At 39.9% G+C, this 22,696-nt stretch overlaps 1 protein-coding gene across 8 annotated transcripts in view; it reads left to right on the top strand.

Annotated features, from left to right (window-relative positions):
• LOC134877851 (caskin-2-like) overlaps positions 1–22,548 on the top strand; it is a 67,662-nt gene extending 45,114 nt beyond the window's left edge. Inside the window, exons 7-22 of one of the 8 annotated variants that reach the window (XM_063903515.1) lie at positions 1,623–1,753; positions 2,452–2,560; positions 3,754–3,862; positions 5,798–5,892; positions 6,574–6,691; positions 7,654–7,827; positions 9,546–9,620; positions 12,867–13,003; positions 13,902–13,965; positions 14,406–14,503; positions 15,231–15,341; positions 15,437–15,538; positions 15,944–16,082; positions 16,188–17,828; positions 19,069–19,363; positions 19,994–22,548. In XM_063903515.1, coding sequence (XP_063759585.1) covers positions 1,623–1,753; positions 2,452–2,560; positions 3,754–3,862; positions 5,798–5,892; positions 6,574–6,691; positions 7,654–7,827; positions 9,546–9,620; positions 12,867–13,003; positions 13,902–13,965; positions 14,406–14,503; positions 15,231–15,341; positions 15,437–15,538; positions 15,944–16,082; positions 16,188–17,828; positions 19,069–19,363; positions 19,994–20,090 — 3,495 coding nt within the window. In that variant the 3' untranslated portion in view covers positions 20,091–22,548. Of the gene's footprint in view, positions 1–1,622; positions 1,754–2,451; positions 2,561–3,753; positions 3,863–5,797; positions 5,893–6,534; positions 6,692–7,653; positions 7,828–9,545; positions 9,621–12,866; positions 13,004–13,901; positions 13,966–14,405; positions 14,504–15,230; positions 15,342–15,436; positions 15,539–15,943; positions 16,083–16,187; positions 17,829–19,065; positions 19,364–19,993 lie in introns of all 8 variants that reach the window. The other 7 variants (XM_063903514.1, XM_063903513.1, XM_063903511.1 and 4 more) reach the window with 7 other exon arrangements.
• The last annotated feature ends 148 nt before the right edge of the window (positions 22,549–22,696 follow it).

The following is a 22,696-nucleotide window of genomic DNA, read 5'->3' as shown; positions in this document are numbered from 1 at the left end:
TATGAATAAATTAAAAAAAACATCCCCCCCTCTGTTTTTTTGTCAAATCGCACCCTGGGTATAGTCATACTCTGAACAACATTTAAACCCCAGGCTCCTTTAATGATGTACCAAACAGGAAGTATGCAGACATAAGAAAACATTTAGTACATAAGGATAAAATGTAGGAAAAAGTTTAATATATATACATATACAAATGAATATCTTTATAAAACAATGTAAAACCTATCTATAATTATGTTAATCCTGGATGATTTCTTTCTTTGTGAAATCATTTGGATTTTTTTAATATAATGTACCTGAAAGATGGAAAGGTAAATACTAATCATAATTATTATATATATAATATTTCCTGACAAATACATTTTTTGGTTTGTGAATCAGGTTTAATTTCAAGGTTTTACTCACAAGAAATGTTGGGTTTAAATATACATTTTAATTTAAATATACAGGCAAGTTACTGCCAAAATAAGGCCCATCATATAGAATAAAAACATTGCATTGAAAAATATGTCCAAAACCAAAATATATTTAGTGTACTGATGAAGAAACACAGAAAAACATTGTTGATAAATAACTTTTAGTTTCATCAGCAAGTCTTTTCTTTGAAGCCTGAGCCCACACACACACACACACACACACACACACACACACACACACACACACACACACACACACACACACATGCACACACACCATTATAAGATAAATGTGTTGCAGTAGAAACAGAAAAACTTGAATGTATTTTAGATGTTAATGTACTTCTGTTTGTCGTCTTCTTTGATTTGACTCGTGTGAGTTTGTTAAATGAGACATTAAAGTGAAGTGTGTTCCTCAAACAGCTGATATAAACTCCACTGAGATATCTTTAGATTGTGTGTGTGTGTGTGTGTGTGTGTGTGTGTGTGTGTGTGTGTGTGTGTGTGTGTGTGTGTGTGTGTGTGTGTGTGTGTGTGTGTGTGTGTGTCTGTCTGTCTGTCTGTCTGTGTGTGTGTGTGTGTGTGTGTGTGTGTGTGTGTGTGTGTCAGCTGTCGAGGGGCAGCTGCTGTGTTTCCATCCAGCTCTCCTCTGTTTCACCTCCTGTTTAAACCAGCTCAAACCTTTCATTCAAGCACACCACACTTTATTCTGCACTTCTTTGCTGATAGAGATGGATCTTTATGATTTTTCATGCAAAAACACCAGAAAATGCTTTTTCTGTTTTTCTATCATACAATTAATATCAATATCTCTGGGTTCTGAACAAAAAACGACATTGAAGGACAATGTTTTGGAGAATTAGGGTTTTCTGACATTTTATACACCAAACAACTAAGGATGAAGATCTTTTAAAAAGTCCTCTCTACAGCAAATGTATAAATGTATATTCCTGCGAGTAAATACCTTTTAGTGTAGGTTTTTGCCTTAAAAGGATTTGCAGATTGTGAGATATTTAGTTTAAAACAAAAAACTAAATTATCTTCTTTCTTTTTTTTTAATAGTGTTATTTTATGTATAAATTTAGACTTTAGACTAAATTACAATTAATGATTTAAAATACAGACTAATAATGTAACTATAGAATAAAAAATATGCTATAAAATGCAATAACAAATATGTTAAATATGCCCCCCCCCCTTCAGGTGGCCCAGCTGCTGCTGAGCAGTAACATGGTGGTGGCGCTGTTGGAAGGAGAGAGGAAAGAGCCCACAGACTCCGCGTTCACCACGCCGCTACACCTCGCCGCCCGCAACGGCCACAAAGATATCATACGGTGAGACAGCCCCCACCCCATATTGGCCATATAGTGTAGTTGCCAGCTTAGCTTACTCAAAATGTTGGGCAATTTGCACAATTAGCATAAATTGCGCAAATTGACATTTCTGACATTTTAACAGTAAGTGGCCATATGTGTGCTCCTGATGGGCTGATTTTGACTTCCATGAGTAGTTTTGCGATCTTTGGATATAGGGAGCACAAGATGAAAATTGTGCTCTCTATATCTCTACTGTGGACACCTTTTCTTCAAGGTAATCACAGGCAATCTGTCAAATCCAAATGATCTAGAGTCCTTTAAATCTTCATTATCATGTGATCCAAGTGTGGAATTACAGTTACATGTTAGTAAATTAACACAAAACATCCAGCTTTGTGGAGTGAGAAACTACAAGATTACTTCAGATTATCTTTAGCGGCAACATCCTCTTTTGCGTTGAATAAGGTTTGGGCCCTGGTTCAGGACTCAGATGCAGGACTTATTTTCTGGCCTCAGATTTAAGACTCAAGTCGAGGACTTAGGTCATGGGCTCAGGTTCGGGACTTGGGTAGAGGGATTAGAATCAGGACTCAGTTTCCAGGTTGAGATTCAGGATTAAGATTTACATTCAGGAAACAGATTTTGGATTCATTTGCTGGCCTCAGATTTAAGACTCAGATCCAAGACTAAGCTCGGGACTCTTTGTGTTGTTGCAGTTTGCTGCTGAATGCCGGCATTGACATCAACAAGACCACCAAGTCTGGAACGGCTCTTCATGAAGCGTCTCTGTACGGGAAGACGGAGGTGGTGCGCCTGCTGCTGGACGTGAGTCATCAACGATTTATATAAATCATCCATAATTGCCCGTCCTTATAATGCAGCAAACTGCTTGAAAACACACATTTCAAAAAATATTTGTAAAATATAATATGGCCATATAATAGTTGTGATTTTTAATCACTATTTGAGTTGATTGTAAAATGTGTTGTGCATTAAATGTAAATATTTCACTCAGTTTGCTCAATTAATCCAGTTGCCAGTTTAGTGAACCCGGAAGTGTTGAGTCCCACAAAGTTTGATGATGTACAGTACGGTCCCCAGCACATAGAAACTGCCGGATGCTAACTCGCATATGTTGGGCAATTTGGAGAACTCTGGACTGGTTTTGGGGGTTGTTGAGGATGCTGAATCCATTTCTGACCTTTTCCGTATCCAGGATGGCAGTTTTACCAAGAAAATGGCCATATTTGTACTCTCGTGGGCTGATTTTGACTAACATGAGTAGTGTTGCTACGATTGGATATAAAGAACACAATATGAAAACTATTAACTCTAATGTGGACAATTATTTTTCAAATAAATAAGCAATTCCTCCCGATTAAGTTAAGAGATTAAGACTCCCAACATTTTCAAAATTGACCCAAAATGTATCAAAATCTGCCCACAGAGAGTACAAATATTGTCATTTCTGGTTAAAATTACCATTTGTGATACTGAAAATGTCAGAAATGGGCTCAGCATCCTCATAACCCCCAAAACAAGTCCACATCGGCCAAGCCATTTTTTAACTATTGTCCACATAGGCTATAATGCTAATGAACTCTAGTATTTATGCTAATGGTGCAAATTGCCCAACATATGCAAGTTAGCATCCTGCAGTTTCTATGAGCTGGGTTAGGGTTCTAACATAAACTTTGGTGTACTCGACATTTCCGGGTTCACAATAGGTCTGTAAGAGCTGGGAGCTAGACTAAATGACAGGTGCCTTTAAGAAAAAGGGCAACTTTAAAACGCTGAGGAAATGTATTGCAGAACATGTTTCCACAGCAACAGAAACATTTGATAGTGTTCAAATGTTTCTTTAGGAGGGTTTCGCTTTTATTGTCCTGCAGCCACACATTTTAGCTCAGTGCTGAATTACCTCACATCAAGCCTCATCAAACCCCAGAGGGAAACTGCAGATTTAGGTCTGATGAGTTTCGCATCAAAGGGCTGTAATAAGTCTTTTGTCCCTGCAGGCTGGAGTAGATGTGAACATCAGAAACACGTACAACCAGACGGCGCTGGACATCGTCAACCAGTTCACCACGTCGCACGCCAGCAGGGACATCAAGCAGCTGCTGCGAGGTCAGGAAATAACTGAGTGCATGCCCCGCCTCCTCTCTGTGTCATTACTTCATATAGAGACAGGCCTGGACTTCTCTCTGACAAACATACACATAACGATGAAAAGACAACATAAAGAGGGAAAAACACTTTTTTAAGAACTTGTGGGAGGGAAAAGCTTTTTATAACCAACGCCTTAATAAACCACAAGCAGGTTTCAATTGCTTTTTCGCTTTTATATATATCGACTTTTTTCTCAGCACCAGAAGATCTTTGATTCACGTTACCCTAATTGTCTCCTGTATCCTTTACACTGTGTATAATATAATAAAAAGAAACTGCCTCTTAATATCTCTCTCACAAATAATTAAGAAAAATCAAATGATGAATTGTTTTTAATTATTTATTTGTAAGACAGCTTATAAAGTACCTATTGCTAAAGTAAATAAAACATGTTTTTTTTACTTTTAATTCCCGTTCATGGAGATGGAATTGAGGGTTTTTGGTGAATGTTCTGCAGGAGACGAAACAAAACATTTCTCCAAAGCAATAAATACTCTCATTAATATTCTCAGTAATAAAGTAGGGACATTTTTTCTTTCTTTTTGTCTCCCCAGAATTCATGCAAACAGCAGCTACTTCAAGCACCACAATAACACTGTTCTTCTTCTTCTGTTTCTTCACTTCATTTCCCCTCTTCTTCCCGTCTCTGTGCACACACACCTCTCTGTATTTGGGCTCCTTCACCTGAGCTGTTTCAAATTTGGGGTTACATAACATTTGACTCTTATCGGGTTCTCACAGCTTCAAAGGGCAGACTCCCATTCAGCCTCAAATTTAACAGAGCTGTGTGTGTGTGTGTGTGTGTGTGTGTGTGTGTGTGTGTGTGTGTGTGTGTGTGTGTGTGTGTGTGTGTGTGTGTGTGTGTGTGTGTGTGTGTGTGTGTGTGTGTGTGTGTGTGTGTGTGTGTGCTCTGTAATCCTGCAGTCTTTTGAAGTTCCTGTGGGAACACACTGAGGGAGTAATGAGCGGCTTGTGATTTAAACATGCTGCAGTTTGTTTACTGCTGCAGAGAAGAATGTCTCATATTGTCCCGGCGCTTTAACTGTAACATATAAAGGTTTTTTATAAAACTTTAACCCCAATATTAAGCCTGCAGGAGACCTCACGCCTCATATAACTTCAAAAGAGGACATTTTATTATAGAGTACAAGAATAAAATAATAGAAAAAGATGACATAACATCAATGCAGTTGGTTGGCTTTTTATTTCTCACAAACTTGCTAATTTCAAACATCAAATGCAAAAAATAACTGTAAAATGGCTGATTTGGTTAATTTTTCCACCCATCATAATACAATAATGGCTATTAATCCTTAAATGATATTTAATTGTCTACAAATGTGCATCAGAAATAGTGAGTGCAGACACTGATGGTTTGTTCAGTTTAAATACAAATATTTATTGTGTTAATAAATGTTGTTACTAAATTATACAATCTTATTTTTAATATTGGACATTTCAAACATCTACAATTAACTCAATATATGTTGGATTTAGGAGAATATGTCATGATTTTTTGTTTATATGTACAAATAAGGCAGCATTTTAAAAAAGATGGGGGGGAAAAGGGATTTAAATCTGAAAAAAGGCTGTGTTTTGTTGAATATTTTGGATATATTTCTAAAATTCTAAAAAGGTAGGGCTGCTTTCTGCCACCCAAAATCCTTTGTTTTTGTTTAGTTATTTATGAGTTTTTTAAAATTTACTCACAATCAGCCATACCATTTGAAATAATAATAAAGACTTTAAAAAAAAATCAGTAAAAACAACTTCAAAGACGGGGTGGATTTTTGAAATGTTTTCACTGTGACTCACCCTACGAAGATAACATAAGTACATAAACTGTAACCATCAATAAGTGACGATTTTTAAAATGTTTTGTTTCCTGCTCAGATGCGACGGGCGTCCTGCAGGTCAGAGCACTGAAGGACTTCTGGAACCTCCACGACCCGACGGCACTCAACATCCGCGCCGGTGATGTCATCACGGTGAGATTCATGAGACGAGTCCACACACACACACACACACACACACACACACACACACACACACACACACACACACACACAAACACAAACACAGACACCTTGCTTCGAACTCTGTCTTGTACCTGGTTCGTCGCACCTTAAAAATGGATTATGTTTAAATGTGTTTTTGGGGGAGAAACTGAAATATTGAATAAAAGAAGATTACAAATAATATTCAGAACATGTACAATATAAATGAACAATATTACTAATATATCTGAATAAAAGTATGAAAAACAACTATAACAAATAGGTAAAATATGTCTGAATTAAGGTGAACAATGTATTAAATACAATTACAAAACTAATGTGAACAAAATCTTTAAGAAATATGTTGAATATATCTGAATTAAAGTAATAGTTGTAAAAAAGAAAATTACAACACAAATATGAAAAAATACTGTGACAGTGGTGTTAATATAGCGATATTAGTTTGTTTGATAAAACGGAGGGTATCATAAATATTTAGTTTGATGGATTATTTTCTGATATAATCCAAAATCCAACCAAAAAATCCCTTTGTTTGTTTGTGGAGGGATCCACGGAGATGCTAATACTTGTGTGGAGAGGAGGAAAGCTAATATTTACTTATTCACAAACCAGGCACCAGAGGCCCGTATTGACCCGTCTCGTCCCCTGCAGGTGTTGGAGCAGCACGTGGACGGGCGCTGGAAGGGACACATCCACGACACCCAGAGAGGGACGGATCGCGTTGGCTTCTTCCCCCCCTCCATCGTGGAGGTCATCAGCAGGAGAAACGGTCAGTCTCACAGACAGGACCACTAAAACTAGTCTGAAACTCAAAAGAAATTAATTCCCACTGAAAACGTAAATCTATACAAATAAATAGCTGTGTCAGTAAGTCCGTAAGCAGCTGCTGCTTGTATGGAAGCACCTTTGTGTCAAATAGTTACTTATTATCTCAAAAATAATGACTTAGGCTTTGTGTACCAGGCACGTCCTCTACATAGTCATCCATTCGATGCTCAGTGGTATTATTTCTTTTATTTCCAACTCCCTTCAGCGTTATAACAGTTTATTAGAGCTTCAACATTTAGTCATTTTGTTTGACTAACTGTCTCTCAAATATTTTGACATTTGCTGATTTTCTCAATTTTATAATATTTTAAAGTCAATATCTTAATGTTTTCGACTGACAAAACAAGCCGTTAAAGACATCACATTGGACTATAAGGAACTTTGGATGGACATTTTTCACTTTTTCTGGCAGTTTATAAACCAAACAATTTATTGATTAATTTTTTTTTAAATGGTAGCATTAATACTATAACTAATACAAACAAAATATCTAAATTAAGGTGAAAGTTCTATAGAAGAAAATTAAAATACCACTAATAACAAAATACTATAAAATATCTAAAATACTTTGGAATTAAAATAAAAGTTTTAGATAAGAAAATACAAATGAATAAATGTAAAGATACTATACAGCAGGAGCTCTAATATATGCGTTTTAAACATCTTATACATATGAGACCTTTATCGCCTCATATAGGATGCGCTGTGGCTCTAAAGTCGCCATTTTCCGTTCGAAACTAATCTGCCTGCTTCCAGAACCATCCCATGCTTCCCCCTCCTCCTCCCCTTCCTCCTGCATTCCTCCATCTCCCCTCATACCACATAATGACTGACCACCACTTAACCATCAGCTTGATAACCTCCCCCTCCTCCCTTCCTGGTCCTCCATGTCTCGCCCTGTAGGGGGCACCCTCTCCCGGCACGCCTCTCTGCCCGCCACGCGCCAGCAGCAGCTCTCCAGAGCCCCCCTCTCCTCCAGCCTCAGCTCCGCCCCTCAGACCGACGACTCCTACACCCTGTACGCACCCCCCACCCACGTGGTGCTGCCGCTAGCCAACGGCCTCACTACCAACACAGGTATACACTCACTCAGGACTCACAGGTGAAACTGTAGACTGTATAAAGGCTCCCGTGTTCTGGCTTATCCAGAATCTTTCATGCCCTTTCTAGGAACTTTTTGAAAGTGTTAAAGGGGGGGTTTATCACTTCTCCATAGTCAGTGTATGAACACTTAACAGGAGATAGCTAAAGGTTCACTTATCAAAGATTAAAATGAACTAATTCACACATTTCCCCCCAAAAAAATGTTGTCTGTAAATGTTCCATTTCTTTGAATAAGCCATTCCGAGCTATTCTGTATCATTAGAACTTCGTCCTCCTAGCCATCCACCCTCGATAAATTTCCTCTGGCCTCTTCCTCACCTTATAATGTATTGCATACTACTATACAATCACACACAGAGATTAAAAGAAAAGTGAGTTTATTGTGTAGAAATGTAAAAAAGGTGCAGTAAAGCTATACTGTACTGTGGATTATACTGTGTTCTTGCTTATCCAGGGGCTGATGCGCCTTTCAGAAGATAGTTTGGATGTGTTTAAGTGAGGTTGTATGAGGTACTTCTACATAGTCTGCATCTACAGATTAAATACAGTAGAGGAGGTTTGTAAAAACAGACAGGAGTACCAGCAAACTTTAAACTTTAGTTCACACAAATTAAAATGAACTAGTTCACTTTCAATGTTACCAATTGTTCACGTTCATTTCCCTTTTTTAATTTTTTTTACAAGAGCATCTCGAGGCTTATCCTTTTCAGTAGCCACCCATCCCCAAAAGATTGCTTTTCTCTCTCCAGTTCCTGAGCTGAATAAAGTAATGTTTACTATTTATAATAATAGATGGAGTGCGTCAGTTTGTAACCTACAGTAGATGTTTGTAGATCCAGACAGGAGTAGCAGCAGAAAGCTAAGCAATGAACTGCTGTGGACGTTTTTGCATTTAAGTAAATTGGAAGAAAACAGTCATTTCACCTCCCAGGAGATGGGAGCTGCTGGTCTACTTCCACCTCGATAAGCTAGTTAGTTTGTTTGTGTGATTTGGAGTTATCCTAGGGTATAAAACCATTTATCTGTTCATATTTTCGAATAAGAAGTCTAAATCTGATTTGACTACATTCGGCACCCCTTACTTAAAAACATATTGACTGATTTATTGATTTAATTTGGAGGGATTGTGGTTTTGACTTTCTCAGACTTTCCCTCCTTAACTAAGCTTGAAACTGCCTAACCCTGATAATTGTTAATTTTTCTCGCCAAGCTTCTGGATCCAAACTTTTCACGAATACACCTGGATGAATTTTGCTTCAATTTTTCTTTAAACCTTAATGTTTCTTTAAATGTTACAAAAATGAAAGAGGAAGTCCGGCATCAAGTGTATTCCCATAGTAACCTTTAGAAGCACCCTGTAATGAAATAAGCAGAAATATATTTAGTTGTAAGTTGTTAGCTGTTAAGGCTTCTACAAATAAAAAGTTTGCATTGCCGATAATCAACGTGCTTACTTCATATTGAATGGAAACCACATTTTGAATAGACTTACAATGAGATGATGGATCAGTGTGTTATTCTATCCCTAACCCTGATTCCATCCTGGAGTATCTTAACTAATCTGCATGAAGAAGAAATCTTTCTTTTTTATTTCTGCTGTAAGAGTCCCAAAACAAAGAGCCGGTAGATGCTAATCTTCAGTCCGCCCCCCACGACAGAACGCAGTCCATCAGAGTCTTTGTGTCCGATAGGTTTGTCTCCGGGCCGCCTTTCTCAGTCTGGGTGTTATTTCGAGGACATCTGGGTCCTCAGAGACTCGTGTCATGGTAAGAGCCCCCGAAACGATAGCTTCCCCCCCCCCTGGCTGTTCTGAAGCTGCCTCGCTGCCCCGCTCCACGCTCTGCATCTGGACCCAACACACCGAGACGGTTAAACACAGTTGAACAACTATCATCTAGAAAATGTGACCAATCTGGCCTCAAATCACGTCGCTTCACATTATCTCATGACTCTTCACGTCGCTTCACATTATCTCATGACTCTTCACGTCGCTTCACATTATCTCATGACTCTTCACGTCGCTTCACATTATCTCATGACTCTTCACGTCACTTCACATTATCTCATGACTTTTCACGTCGCTTCACATTATCTCATGACTCTTCACGTCACTTCACATTATCTCATGACTCTTCACGTCGCTTCACATTATCTCATGACTCTTCACGTCACTTCACATTATCTCATGACTCTTCACGTCGCTTCACATTATCTCATGACTCTTCACGTCGCTTCACATTATCTCATGACTCTTCACGTCGCTTCACATTATCTCATGACTCTTCACGTCGCTTCACATTATCTCATGACTCTTCACGTCACTTCACATTATCTCATGACTCTTCACGTCGCTTCACATTATCTCATGACTCTTCACGTCGCTTCACATTATCTCATGACTCTTCACGTCGCTTCACATTATCTCATGACTCTTCACGTCGCTTCACATTATCTCATGACTCTTCACGTCGCTTCACATTATCTCATGACTCTTCACGTCGCTTCACATTATCTCATGACTCTTCACGTCACTTCACATTATCTCATGACTCTTCACGTCACTTCACATTATCTCATGACTCTTCACGTCGCTTCACATTATCTCATGACTCTTCACGTCACTTCACATTATCTCATGACTCTTCACGTCACTTCACATTATCTCATGACTCTTCACGTCACTTCACATTATCTCATGACTCTTCACGTCGCTTCACATTATCTCATGACTCTTCACGTCGCTTCACATTATCTCATGACTCTTCACGTCACTTCACATTATCTCATGACTCTTCACGTCGCTTCACATTATCTCATGACTCTTCACGTCGCTTCACATTATCTCATGACTCTTCACGTCACTTCACATTATCTCATGACTTTTCACGTCGCTTCACATTATCTCATGACTCTTCACGTCACTTCACATTATCTCATGACTCTTCACGTCGCTTCACATTATCTCATGACACTTCACGTCGCTTCACATTATCTCATGACTCTTCACGTCGCTTTAAATGATCAGAATATTTACTTTACAATATCTCATGTTGCTTACGATTACTTAATTTCCCCCACCTCACTTAACATAATGTTATTTCTTCTGTAGTTAATAAATTATCTCATGTTATTATCACATTATCTTACAGCGCTTCACATTACTTACTGTTGCTTTACATTATTCTATGCACCCCCTATGTCTCTTCACCTCTATTGTTCTTTTTCATGTTATCTCATGTAATTTCACATCATCTCAAGTTGCTTCATGTCACTGCATCTCTCTTTACATTGTCTTGTGTTGTTTCACATTATCTCATTTCGCTTCACATTGTCTCATGACACCTCATGTTGCTTTACATTATCAGACCATTTACTTTACTTTACAATATCTCATGTCGCTTAATTTCGCCCTACAGTACGTCACTTTACATTATCTAACTTCATGTTATTATCGCATTATCTGACGCCGCTTCACATTACTTAATGTTGCTTTACATTATCTCACGTCGCTTTGCATCATTCTATGCTCCCCAAATGTCACTTCACCTTATGGTATATACTATTTCATGTTACCGCGTCCCATCTCACATCTTAAGTTGCTTCATGTCACTGCATCTCTCTTCACATTATCTCATTTCACTTCACATTATGTGTTATTGTTCAATCTCATGATGCTTCACATTATCTCTGGACGCTTCATACTGTTTCATTTTGCTTCACTATAACCCACACAGCTTCACATTATCTGTTTAAGCTTCACCTTATCCAATTTCGCTTCCCAATACCTCACATCACTTCATATAATCTCGTATAATTTCACAGTAAATCATGTCACTGCATTATCTCGTATCATTTCACATGCTCTCATGCCACTTTACATCATCTCACATTGATTGAAGTATCTGTGTCACTAGACATCATATTGTCGCTTCACATTTTCTGACATCGACTCGCATTATCTCAACTCTACTCACATTATCCCACGTAGCTTCACATTTCACTTGACCTCCTATTTTTTCACATTCATTCAGATCCCCTCACACACTGAAGCAGTGTAAAATAATTTCCTGATGTTGCGTCATCTTACAGAGTCTCATGTCACATTATGGACACATGCTACAATGTACCTACCCAACATAATTATTGTCCAGGGCTTTATGAAACCTCTAGCGAGACTCGTTGACAACCATCCTCAACTATTTTATGTAATTGAGTAACCATAATCTTCATGCGAAGGTTTCAGAAGTCAAAGATCCAATATAAACAGACTACTTTTGGTGGTACTAGCATCTCCTTATGGGCTGAAGTCGAACACACAAACTGCCTGAAGGTGACGGTTCTACCCCAAACACTGCCGTGTGCTTGGTGTGTCGGGTCCAAACACTCTGAATGATCCAATGCTTCAGGCTCAACCTGCTGTCAGTGCCTCTGCAGTCAGTAATCCCTGATGTTGTACTAACTGGTGCCACAGGGGAGCGCCACTCGGCATTTAATCTAAACCCTCACATTGCAAAATGTTGAAAGCTCAGTTAGTGGCGTTTACTGAGGATCTTCTGATGTAGCTAGGGGAAAGTAGAATCCGTTATTATCGATGAATTGTGTTATTGTGCGTGTTCAACGAAGCAACCAGTGCTGAGCCCTTCACATGTTCAGCATCCTACACTCAACTTTTAACCACTATGAGTTCAACATCTGGGTATTTAAAGTGCACTTTCACATACTTGTATCTGTGAAAGCACTGAAATTACCAAGGATAAGGTCTCATGGTGGGTACTGGAAGGGTCACGTCTGTTTTTAATAGTAATAATGTTCTGTCTTTAAAGCCTGATCATTATACATTAGTGGACCCATGCCTGCAGCTGTGCTCCCCTGCTCAGCTTTTAGACCAGAAACCTGCATTTGCCCGGCACCCCCTTCCTCGCTCTTTTCCCCCTGCAGGCTTTTGACCCCCAACGAAGAGCATCTGCTGCTCCGCAGGATGTCATGACTTTATTTTGTGTTTTGTTTTGCAGCTGGAGACAGGAACAGCGTCGGGAGTACCGGCAGCGTCGGCAGCACCCGGAGTGCCGGCAGTGGACAGAGCACGGAGAGCACCAACGCACCCAACGGACTCCAGCACAACGCCGTTCATCACGACATCACTAACAAGGTACTAGCATAGGTGAAATACAGCAACGAAAAAAATCTACAAGTGAGGAAAAAAATATTCACAGAAGCCTTGACGATCAGAGTCATGTCATGCAAGAAGTCACTGTTTTTTTAATGAGATTTTGTTTAAAAGCACAACAAAGATGGGTAAAGGATGATTTCAAAACAGTTAGTTACTGTAATAAAAGTATAAATAATAAAGACATTATTTTAATGAAAGGGTTTCTATCATTATATCCTTATTTCTGAATTATATATTACTATATACACGGACACATAGTTTATTGTTACACAACAGCATTTGCACTGCTAACTGTTTCAAGGATAGATCACGAGACAAAACTTCTGCTAGAAAAGAAAGAAAGTTGGAAAAAAACATTATAAAAGAAAATAATTAACGGAGAAATATAACCGCACAGCATCTTATTCCAAGTGTTTCTCTTTTCATGAATAAGGGGCCTCATTGGCATGGGTAACATGTTGCTATTGCAGGCAAATAAGATACAAACACAAAGTATCCGTATTTTAAATGTTACTATATATTTGACCAAATACATGGATATAGAGATTAGAAAAGCGGTTGACTTGGTACGATTAGATTTGTGATTAACAATAATCAGCAATCTCAATATAATATCTTAGTTTCTAGGGTATGGGTTTTCCTCCATACCCTAGAAACATAAAATAGTGCAATAGGTATAACAGTGTGCGTACAATGCAGGAATAAGACAAATAAATACATAGCTGAGTTCAAACAGAATGTGAAATGAAACAGTGTACAGTAGAATAAAGGCCTTTATCTCGTTAATTGCCTGTTTTACTCATAAACCCCGCTTCTCACATTATTAAAGTTCCTGTTTGTTGTAGAAGGTAAATTCTTCTTATTTGTTTGTGTGCAGTCGGCGCCCCCTGCTGTGGACTCTGGACTCTCAGACTGCAGCAAACAGTCAGATCAGCCTGCAGGTGTGTTTCACAGGAGAAAGTCCTGATTGCAATACAGGGATAGTAAAGTGTACTTTTATTCTTTTATTATTATATATATTTCATAATTGAATCAGAGCTTTCCTCTCTTCAAAGGTTCACCATCACATTTGTATTAAAGGGAAAACATTTACTCTTGATCATTTTCAGCGTTACCTCATCAGGAAACATCCGATTGTTTTATTTTGCTGCTCAATGTTTTTTGTTTCTTTTTAAATGCACAACATGCAACATATTATGAACCCAGGTATTATTGTTATTGGTTGGTGCTCATCTGTGTTAACTGGTTTTGTGATATTACATCTCAATGCTCCTTTTAGTGTTTCAAGAAAAGTAAAAAGCTTTAAACTATTTATCAGTCAAAATCTGTTACAAATGTGTTACTTTTTTGTGATATTTTGTCGTTTCTTCCACGGCTGCAGGTGGGACTCCTCGCAGGCAGACGGTGACAGTGCAGAGACCGGCGGAGCAGGGCTTCACGCAGCAGTTCATCCGCCCTCAGCAGCTGCTGGAGGGGAAGGTACGGAAACACTAAACCTTTTACTCTGTTATTAATGCTTTTCTGTTTTTTGATTTTTGAACTTTGTTTTATCGTAAATGTGTGACTCCAAAAAATAAACATTTGTGGGGTTTATCTGGGTATTTCTTACACGTATATTTATTTTCAATCTCAAAACATATCAAATTTTTGTCTCTAATTATAGGAATGTATACCCTTTTTCTCTTTCATATTCTTGCAAATATATGACTTTATACTGTCAGAAGGTTTTGTATTTATTACATTCTTTATTTTCTTATAAATATACCCCTTCACCAAAAATATTCATGTTTATTTCTTGTTAATTTTCTGTAACTTAACCACTTTAGTCAGAGAATTCATGTTGACGTTTTTCTCCCAAAGTTTATAACATTATATTCTCAAATATTAACGTTTTTTTCTTGTAGATTTACCACTAACAAATACTTTATACTCAGTGACCACGTGTTTTGAAATAAATGTCATATTTTATAACTTTGAAATCTGTGTTTTGGATTTCTTTTCCCTTCCATGTCTTGGTATTATCATTCACCCTAACATTTGACTTTTCTATCATAGATTTAAGAATCGGTTGCATCAAACAAGTTTCCAGATAATATCTTGTCTCCCACCCCTCATCAGTGTGTGTGTGTGTGTGTGTGTGTGTGTGTGTGTGTGTGTGTGTGTGTGTGTGTGTGTGTGTGTGTGTGTGTGTGTGTGTGTGTTGCAGGATGCAGAGGCCATCTATCAGTGGCTGAGTGACTTCCAGCTGGAGCAGTACATCGGGAACTTCATCAATAATGGTTATGATGTTCCCACCATCAGCAGAATGACTCCGGAGGTGAATAAGGACGCCCTCTGGTGCTTTACAGTTGAATAGGACCTGGTTAGCTGCGCAGCGTTCATCAGATGCCGTATGTGTTGTTTTGTCTCCAGGATCTGACTGCCATTGGAGTGACGAAACCCGGGCACCGCAAGAAAATCTCCATCGAGATCAACAACCTGAACATCCCAGAGTGGCTGCCGGAGTACATCCCAGTAAGAAACTGCGTGACTTCTTCACCTTGTGACTGTATACTATGTATTATTAATTTTACAATCCTGGTCTATAATTTGGAGGTACTTGTAAGTTTTCTGGCAGCCTTAGTTATTTTATATATTGAGTTTATTAGTTATACAAAATATAACTCAACTAATAAATACACATTGACATATACAGTAACTATAGTTATTTAGCAGCAGGGAATAATGTAAATAAAATAAGCTCCACCTTTAAAATCCAGTATTTATGATTTTGAAAGGGGATATTATCCATAAGTCTTTTACAATTTAGAATTGCTACTTGAACTTAATGAAAGATCTAAGTAATTCTTCCACCACCTGCGTATACTGATGTTTTCCTAATTTAGAATCTGATAACAGCTGATCTGTTCTTCCTCACAGTCGGATCTGGGCGAGTGGCTCAGTGCCATCGGCCTCCCTCAGTACCACAGGAAGCTCTCTGAAAACGGCTACGACTCCATCAGCATCGTCAAGGACCTCACATGGGAGGATCTGCAGGAGATCGGTATTACTAAACTGGGTGAGGACGCTTTTTATGTCTGTATTTTCTCAGGGTTGCAAGAACGTATGGCCGTTGAAAACAGTGTTTTTTAACTATAATATGATGGTTGAATTTTCCCTCCAGGCCACCAGAAAAAGCTGATGCTGGCGGTGAAGAAGCTGTGTGACATCAACAGGGCCATCCTCATGGCTGAATCAGGCCAAGGCACGCTGCGCCGTAAAGCCCCCGGAGCCCTCCACCTAGTTGCAATCGAGCCACCCGACTGTGCGGGGGACTCTCCTCGCACCCCCAAGATGCTTACCTTCCAGGACAGCGAGCTGAGCGCCGAGCTGCAGACCGCCATGTCCAGCCACTACGGAGGCTGCGAGGAAGGCTTGGCCATCAAGAACGCAGTCGGGATGTCCCAGAGCCAGGAAAGCTTTGATTCCCGGTCCAGAGGCTCCGGGCGCTCCCAGGACCCTCCCACGGCCTCAATCAACCCCCACAGCTGGTCGCAGGAGAGCCTGGATGGCAGCCCCGCCAAGGAGAGGAACCTCCCTGAGGGCTGGGACCAGAGGCCCATGCAGCAGCAGACGCTGCCCAAGCAGGTTCCCCTGGGCACTGCGACCGTGTTCAAGTACCCGGCAATTCCAGCCAAGCCTAAACTGCCTGGGTCCCCCCGGGGTCCCTCCCCTCACGGCTCCCCGGCGCTGAAGGGTTTCAGCTACCTGCATTCTCATTGTGGCTCCACAGACTTGACCTCAAGACCGGAAAACTACAGCATGACATTAACGCCCCCTAAAAAGCGCGCCCAAACCCGCTACGCTCTGTCGGATGGAGAGCCAGATGAGGACGAGTACGAGCCGTCGAGTCGTTGTAGAAACCTGTCATCCTACGCCACCTTGACCCGCAAACCAGGTCGCAGCCAGTTGGCTCGATTACAGTCGAGTCCAGAGAAGAATGGCAACGTGGGACGCAGTCAGTCCTTTGCGGTGCGCGCCCGTAAAAAAGGTCCCCCTCCTCCGCCTCCGAAGAGACTGAGCTCAGTGAGCAGCACCACCAGCGGCGAGCTCAGCGACAGCAGCACGACGTCGTCTGTTGGGGGGGTAACGGACAGCCCAGTGAGCGTAAGGAGCATCGCTGCCTCTCTGGAGGGCAGGACAGAGGTGAACACCCCCAGCTCGGAGGAGGCTTCCCCTTCACACAACTCTGCAGGGCAGGAGGCTGCGGGGGTGAGGAGGAGGGTGCAGAGTGAGTGTATTCCATCCCAGACCCACAGCGTCACGGTGCCGGATCGAGGGGTGAAGTCCGATACAGAGGAGGAAGACTGCAAAGGTTGCAGACTGGAAGGCTCCTCCTCCCCTCAGAACAGCTCCAGTGAGTGCATCCCCTTCGCAGAGGAGGGTAACTTGACTATCAAACAGAGGCCTAAAGCCCCCGCTCCCCCCCGAGCTGAGGCGGTGCTGGAGCCCCCAGAGACACAAGAAGCCAAGAACTCAGAGCTGCCAGAGTTTAATCTGAAGGAGTCGGACACGGTAAAGCGTCGACACAAACCAAAAGACAAGGATCAGGGAGAAGGCTCCCCAAGCAGAGAAAGACTGGATTCAGAGTCCCGCAGCAGCAGGCCTCCCTCCCAGTGCCAGGAGCAGGTCAGCCTGAGGATTAGTGAGGCCCGTCTGGAGAGGCCTGCCAGTCCGTCAACAGGATCCTCCATCAGACCGCCACCCTCCCCCAAACCTGCCGTCGCCCCAAAGCCGATCCGCCACAGTCTGCTGGCCGCACAAGGTGAGACACTCACAATAAAAACTAAGAGGAATAAAGAATCCAGTTATGACCTCCAGCTCAACTGAACCCAACTCCAAGCAAACACTATCAGACAGAGAGCATCAACCTTTTGGAATCTGACTTTATTTTAATTTCATTTTTTCAGATTACATTTTTTTATAATTCAGTGCAACAACATCTCATCGTTCCCCACATTTTTTGAAAGTGCATTCCTGGAATGTATTTTCAATCATGTAAATTCTAACATTTTGTTGCTCTTTATGTTAGACTTGACATTCGTTTGCATGACTTAGTAGTAGTTACTCTGACTTGAGTTGGATTTGTTCCTCTTTACTTTTTACTTGATTTGGGACTTGTTGCTCTACTTGTGGAGTAGGACTCAACTTGGTACTTCTTGCACTTGACATTGGACATGGTTCGGGACTTTACTTGTCTTGACTTGGGAGTTGTCGGTTTTGAATTAGGAGTTGTTGCCCCTAATGTTGGACTTAATATGGAACTTGTTTGGTTGGACTTGATTTGTGACTTGTTGCTGTTGGTGGTAGACTTGACTTTGTACTTTTTGACTCTCGACTGTATGACATGTTTGTTGCTTCTTACTAGATGTATGACTTAGTAGTAGTCACTATGACTTGATTTGTGACTTGTTGCTGTTGGTGGTAGACTTGACTTTGTACTTTTTGACTCTCGACTGTATGACATGTTTGTTGCTTCTTACTAGATGTATGACTTAGTAGTAGTCACTATGACTTGATTTGGGACTTGTTGATCTTGGGTTTAGACTTCATTTGGCAGTTGATTTGGGACCTGTTGATCTTGAGTTTGAACTTAATTTGGGACTTGTTGCTGTTGACGCTGGACTTGACTTGGGACATTATTGCTTTTGATGACAGACATGATTTGGGACTTGTTGCATTGGACTTGATTTGGGACCATTGTTGTTGACTTTGGACTGATTTGCAACTTATAATATGGAACTTGACTTGGGACTTGTTGCTTTTGAAATTGGACATGATTCAGGAATTTATTTGTCCTTACTTAAGACTTGTAGGTTTTATTTTGGTGTTAGACTTGAATTGAGACTTTTAAGTTCTTGACTTTTTTGTGTAGAGTTGGGAATTGTTGCTTTTGGTTTAGTCCTTTTTGTGACTTTATTTTTCTTAATGTTGGTCTTGACTTGGGACTTGTTTGTTTTTGGTTGAACATGTCAGTATTTGACCTGCAGTTGTCTCCTCAGCAGCGGGACTCTCCTCTCAATCTGTGACCGTCAGTGTGGTTCAGAGTGTGGCCTTCACCTCTCCGTCCTCCCCCTCTCACGGGTCCCTGGCTCAGTCTTCCCCGGCCGGTCTGGCCCCTCAGAGCCCCTCTCTGGCAGCAGCGAGGCCTCAGGTGTGTGCGGTGGGTCCAGGTCTGGTCTGTGACTCATCATGTGGGACTGAGGTGGTTCAGCAGAGACTGGATCAGACCAGCACATCGCTGGCAGCAGCTCTGAAGGCCGTGGAGAGAAAACTGAACCTGGAAGAAAACTCAGAAGGGTAAGAGAGGGTCACTCCTGAGACTGTGAGTAAGGGATGAAGTGCAGCGAACAGGTCATCATTGCCAAAGGAAACCTGTCATATTGATTTAAATATTAGCATATTAAAAGACGATTGCATTGCTTCCACCAATAAAAAATAGTCTGTTGTTGTAGGACGGGTTCAAACTGTGGCGAAAGCACTGATCAATGTTGTGCCCTGTAACTTACAATGATTTTCTGTAGAAAACATCAAAATAAAGACTTAATATTTAAAACGAAGACTTAATATTTCAAAATATGGTCTTAATATCTCAGAATACAGACTGACAAAACAAAACAAGGTAATAATGTCATAGTATCATAAAATAATGACTTAATATCACAGAATGATGACTTAGTTTCTCAAAATAGTTTATTTCTCAAACAAAGACTATATATCTCAATATAATGACCCCACAATCATTCAGCAGATAGTTAAGTGGAAAAATTGGAGCGTAGAGCGTAGAGTCTGCGTGGTCAATAACCACGTAGCGAATAACGTCAATTGCAGACCCTTGTGGATACAGATAACATGAATTGGCCCGTAGGGGGCAGTAGAAAGGTAACACTTCTTATATTAACATTTATTGATTCTCTTGTTTCTCACCAGGGGATCCAACCCAGTGAAGTCCGCGGGGACGATTCTGGACGACATCGGCAACATGTTCGACGACCTGGCCGACCAGCTTGACGCCATGTTGGACTAAAGACTTTCCATCAGAACCCTCAACCTCAGGAAGTGAAAGAGTGGGGGAAGAAAGAACGTTTTACTCTGAACTACATGCAGAACTCAGTCCGAGGAGAACACCAGCACCTAATCTCTGCTGTGCGTCTTTTAACTACGTCCTCCGCTGTTTCTCACACAATCTGGATTCAAGATTCTTGTTATCGCTCGTGTCCTTGTGTTTTTTAACAGAAACTTTAACCAAACAAAAGTTGGACCAGCGGTACTTTTTCAAAAAGTCCGCCGCAAATTATTACGATTATTGTTAAACTAATGTTGTTACTCAAATATTTATCGTTATGACATAACAGAGAAGTCAAGTCCCTGTTTAGACTTTATTTAAAAAAAATAACATGTGTAAAGAAGTGTGCAAAACAGAAAGAAAAAGGTTTATTATTATTATGATAATGGCACATTAACTTAAATGCACTGCCGGCCAAAAAAAAGGTCACAAGCCTGTGGGAGCAGTGCTATGATCTGGGGTTGCTGCAGTTGGTCTGGTCTAGGTTCAGCAATGTGCCCAAAGAATGAGGTCAGCTGACTACCTGAATATACTGAAGGACCAGGTTATTCCATCAATGGATTTTTTCTGCCCTGATGGCACGGGCATGTTCCAAGATGACAATGCCAGGATCCATCGGGCTCAAACTGTGAAAGAGTGGTTCAGGGAGCATGAGACATCATTTCACACATGGATTGGCCCCCACAGAGTCCAGACCTGAACCCGATTGACAATCTTTGGGATGTGCTGGAGAAGACTTTGCACAGTGGTCCGAATCTCCCGTCATCAATACAAGATCTTGGCAAAAAATGAATGCAAGACAGAAATAAATGTTGTGACATTGCAGAAGCTTGTGGAAACGATGCCACAGCGAATGTGTTCCATAATCAAAGCTAAAGGCAGTCCAACGAATATTAGAGAGTGACCTTTTCTTTGGCCAGGCAGTGTATAAATAAAATAGGGAAAATAACAGAAAATAATAATAATAAACCTTAACAAGGATGACAAAGTGTGACATTAAAATAAAGTAAATAAATAAGTACACAAATAAGGAAGAGGATTAGGGCCATCTGTCTTTTTTTCGTAAAATCTCAGAATTCAGTTTTTTGTTGTTGTTTAAACTCATAATTCAGGTTTTTCACAGAAAATACAAAATAACTTCTGGTCAAATCTAAATAAAAAAGTTCACATGTGGTCCGATTCCTCTTCCGTACACAATTACTTAAAAAGAATAGAAGAATATTAATTATAGAAACACATACTTTCTGACTCGTGAATCGTTGGCTCCTCTATCCAACATGTCTGACCATTTCAAATTGTACCCTTTTGTAGTATTTAAAAAAACAAAACATTTATTTTATACCAAGTGATCTTAACCGTGTTCGTTCGTCTTCAGTTTGTTTGTGTCGTTCAAACTGAAACCTGTATAAGTGCTTGACCATGTTCATACAAAGGGAAGAGCATGTTCAGTGATATACAAACTATTTTTTGATATTCATTATAGCCAAATTAGTATTTAAATTAGAGTTATCTAAATATGTATATTGTACACTAGAGTTATATACAGGAGCAGATATTCAACCAAAGTCTTTGTACATACTTTCCTCAAATATTTTCACAAAAAAACACAATACAGAATCCTGTTTGAGATGTTTATGAAACGTTATTTTCATGCTGCAGCCCGCAGTAAGGATCTTCAGCTCTATCTGAACATGATTTATTTGTGGAAAATGACAGTTAACCCTGGGGCGATCATGTGGATGAATGTGTGTGAATGCGTTGCTTTGTGTGTGTTTTTATCTCTCGAGGCTCAGGAACATCCAGCGATGGAAAAAAACTACAATAAATAAAATAAAGAAAAAAATGAATTAAGAACATTAAATGAGACATTTCTAAAGTTATGTTTGCAGAGTCTCTGCAGCCTCCACATTCCTAAAATGTGAATTTATTGTTTATAACAAACCAGAAAAACTTTCTGCTGGTGTTGATCTGTGGACGGTTGGATGGAGCAACTTAAGGTTTAAGACGGGATAAAGAGGAATTCTGCAAATGTACTTAATGTTTTTAGAATTTCTTAGCATTGTTCTCAATCGTTAAAATCGTTTAGTCTTTAAAATTTTTTGGGGACAAAATATACATTTCCAAGGTTAAATCGGCAAATGTAATAATTCCACATTTCTTTTATTAAAATTGTCAATTTAATACTCCAAGATTAGCTGAGGAAAAGGAATACCTACAGTGATTTATTATTTATTTGAAAAAAGGCTTTTTTTCAACCTGCCACAGCTCTACAGTAGCTTAAATATCAGACTGCATATTATTGGAGGAGTGTGTGTGTGTGTGTCAGTGTGTGTCAGTGTGTGTGTGTGTTTTATTATTTTGATATTCTCTGTCCTCCCTGGTCGTATTACTTGTTTAACCATTAAATATCTATGATGTGTCTCTGCCTATGTGACTTTTTCTTTCTTTATTGCAGAGGATATGCATATTATAAACCGGAACCAGAGAAGAAAGTTGGATCAAGAATAAATTATTTTCTGTTCCTTATATCAAGTCAAAATAAACAGATATAAATGGAGAAACATTTA

The sequence above is a fragment of the Eleginops maclovinus genome, chromosome 16 (genome assembly GCF_036324505.1).
Source record: "Eleginops maclovinus isolate JMC-PN-2008 ecotype Puerto Natales chromosome 16, JC_Emac_rtc_rv5, whole genome shotgun sequence".
Taxonomy (NCBI): Eukaryota; Metazoa; Chordata; class Actinopteri; order Perciformes; family Eleginopidae; genus Eleginops; species Eleginops maclovinus.
Note: the sequence above shows the minus strand (reverse complement) of the source record. Positions and strands in the feature narration are given on the sequence as shown.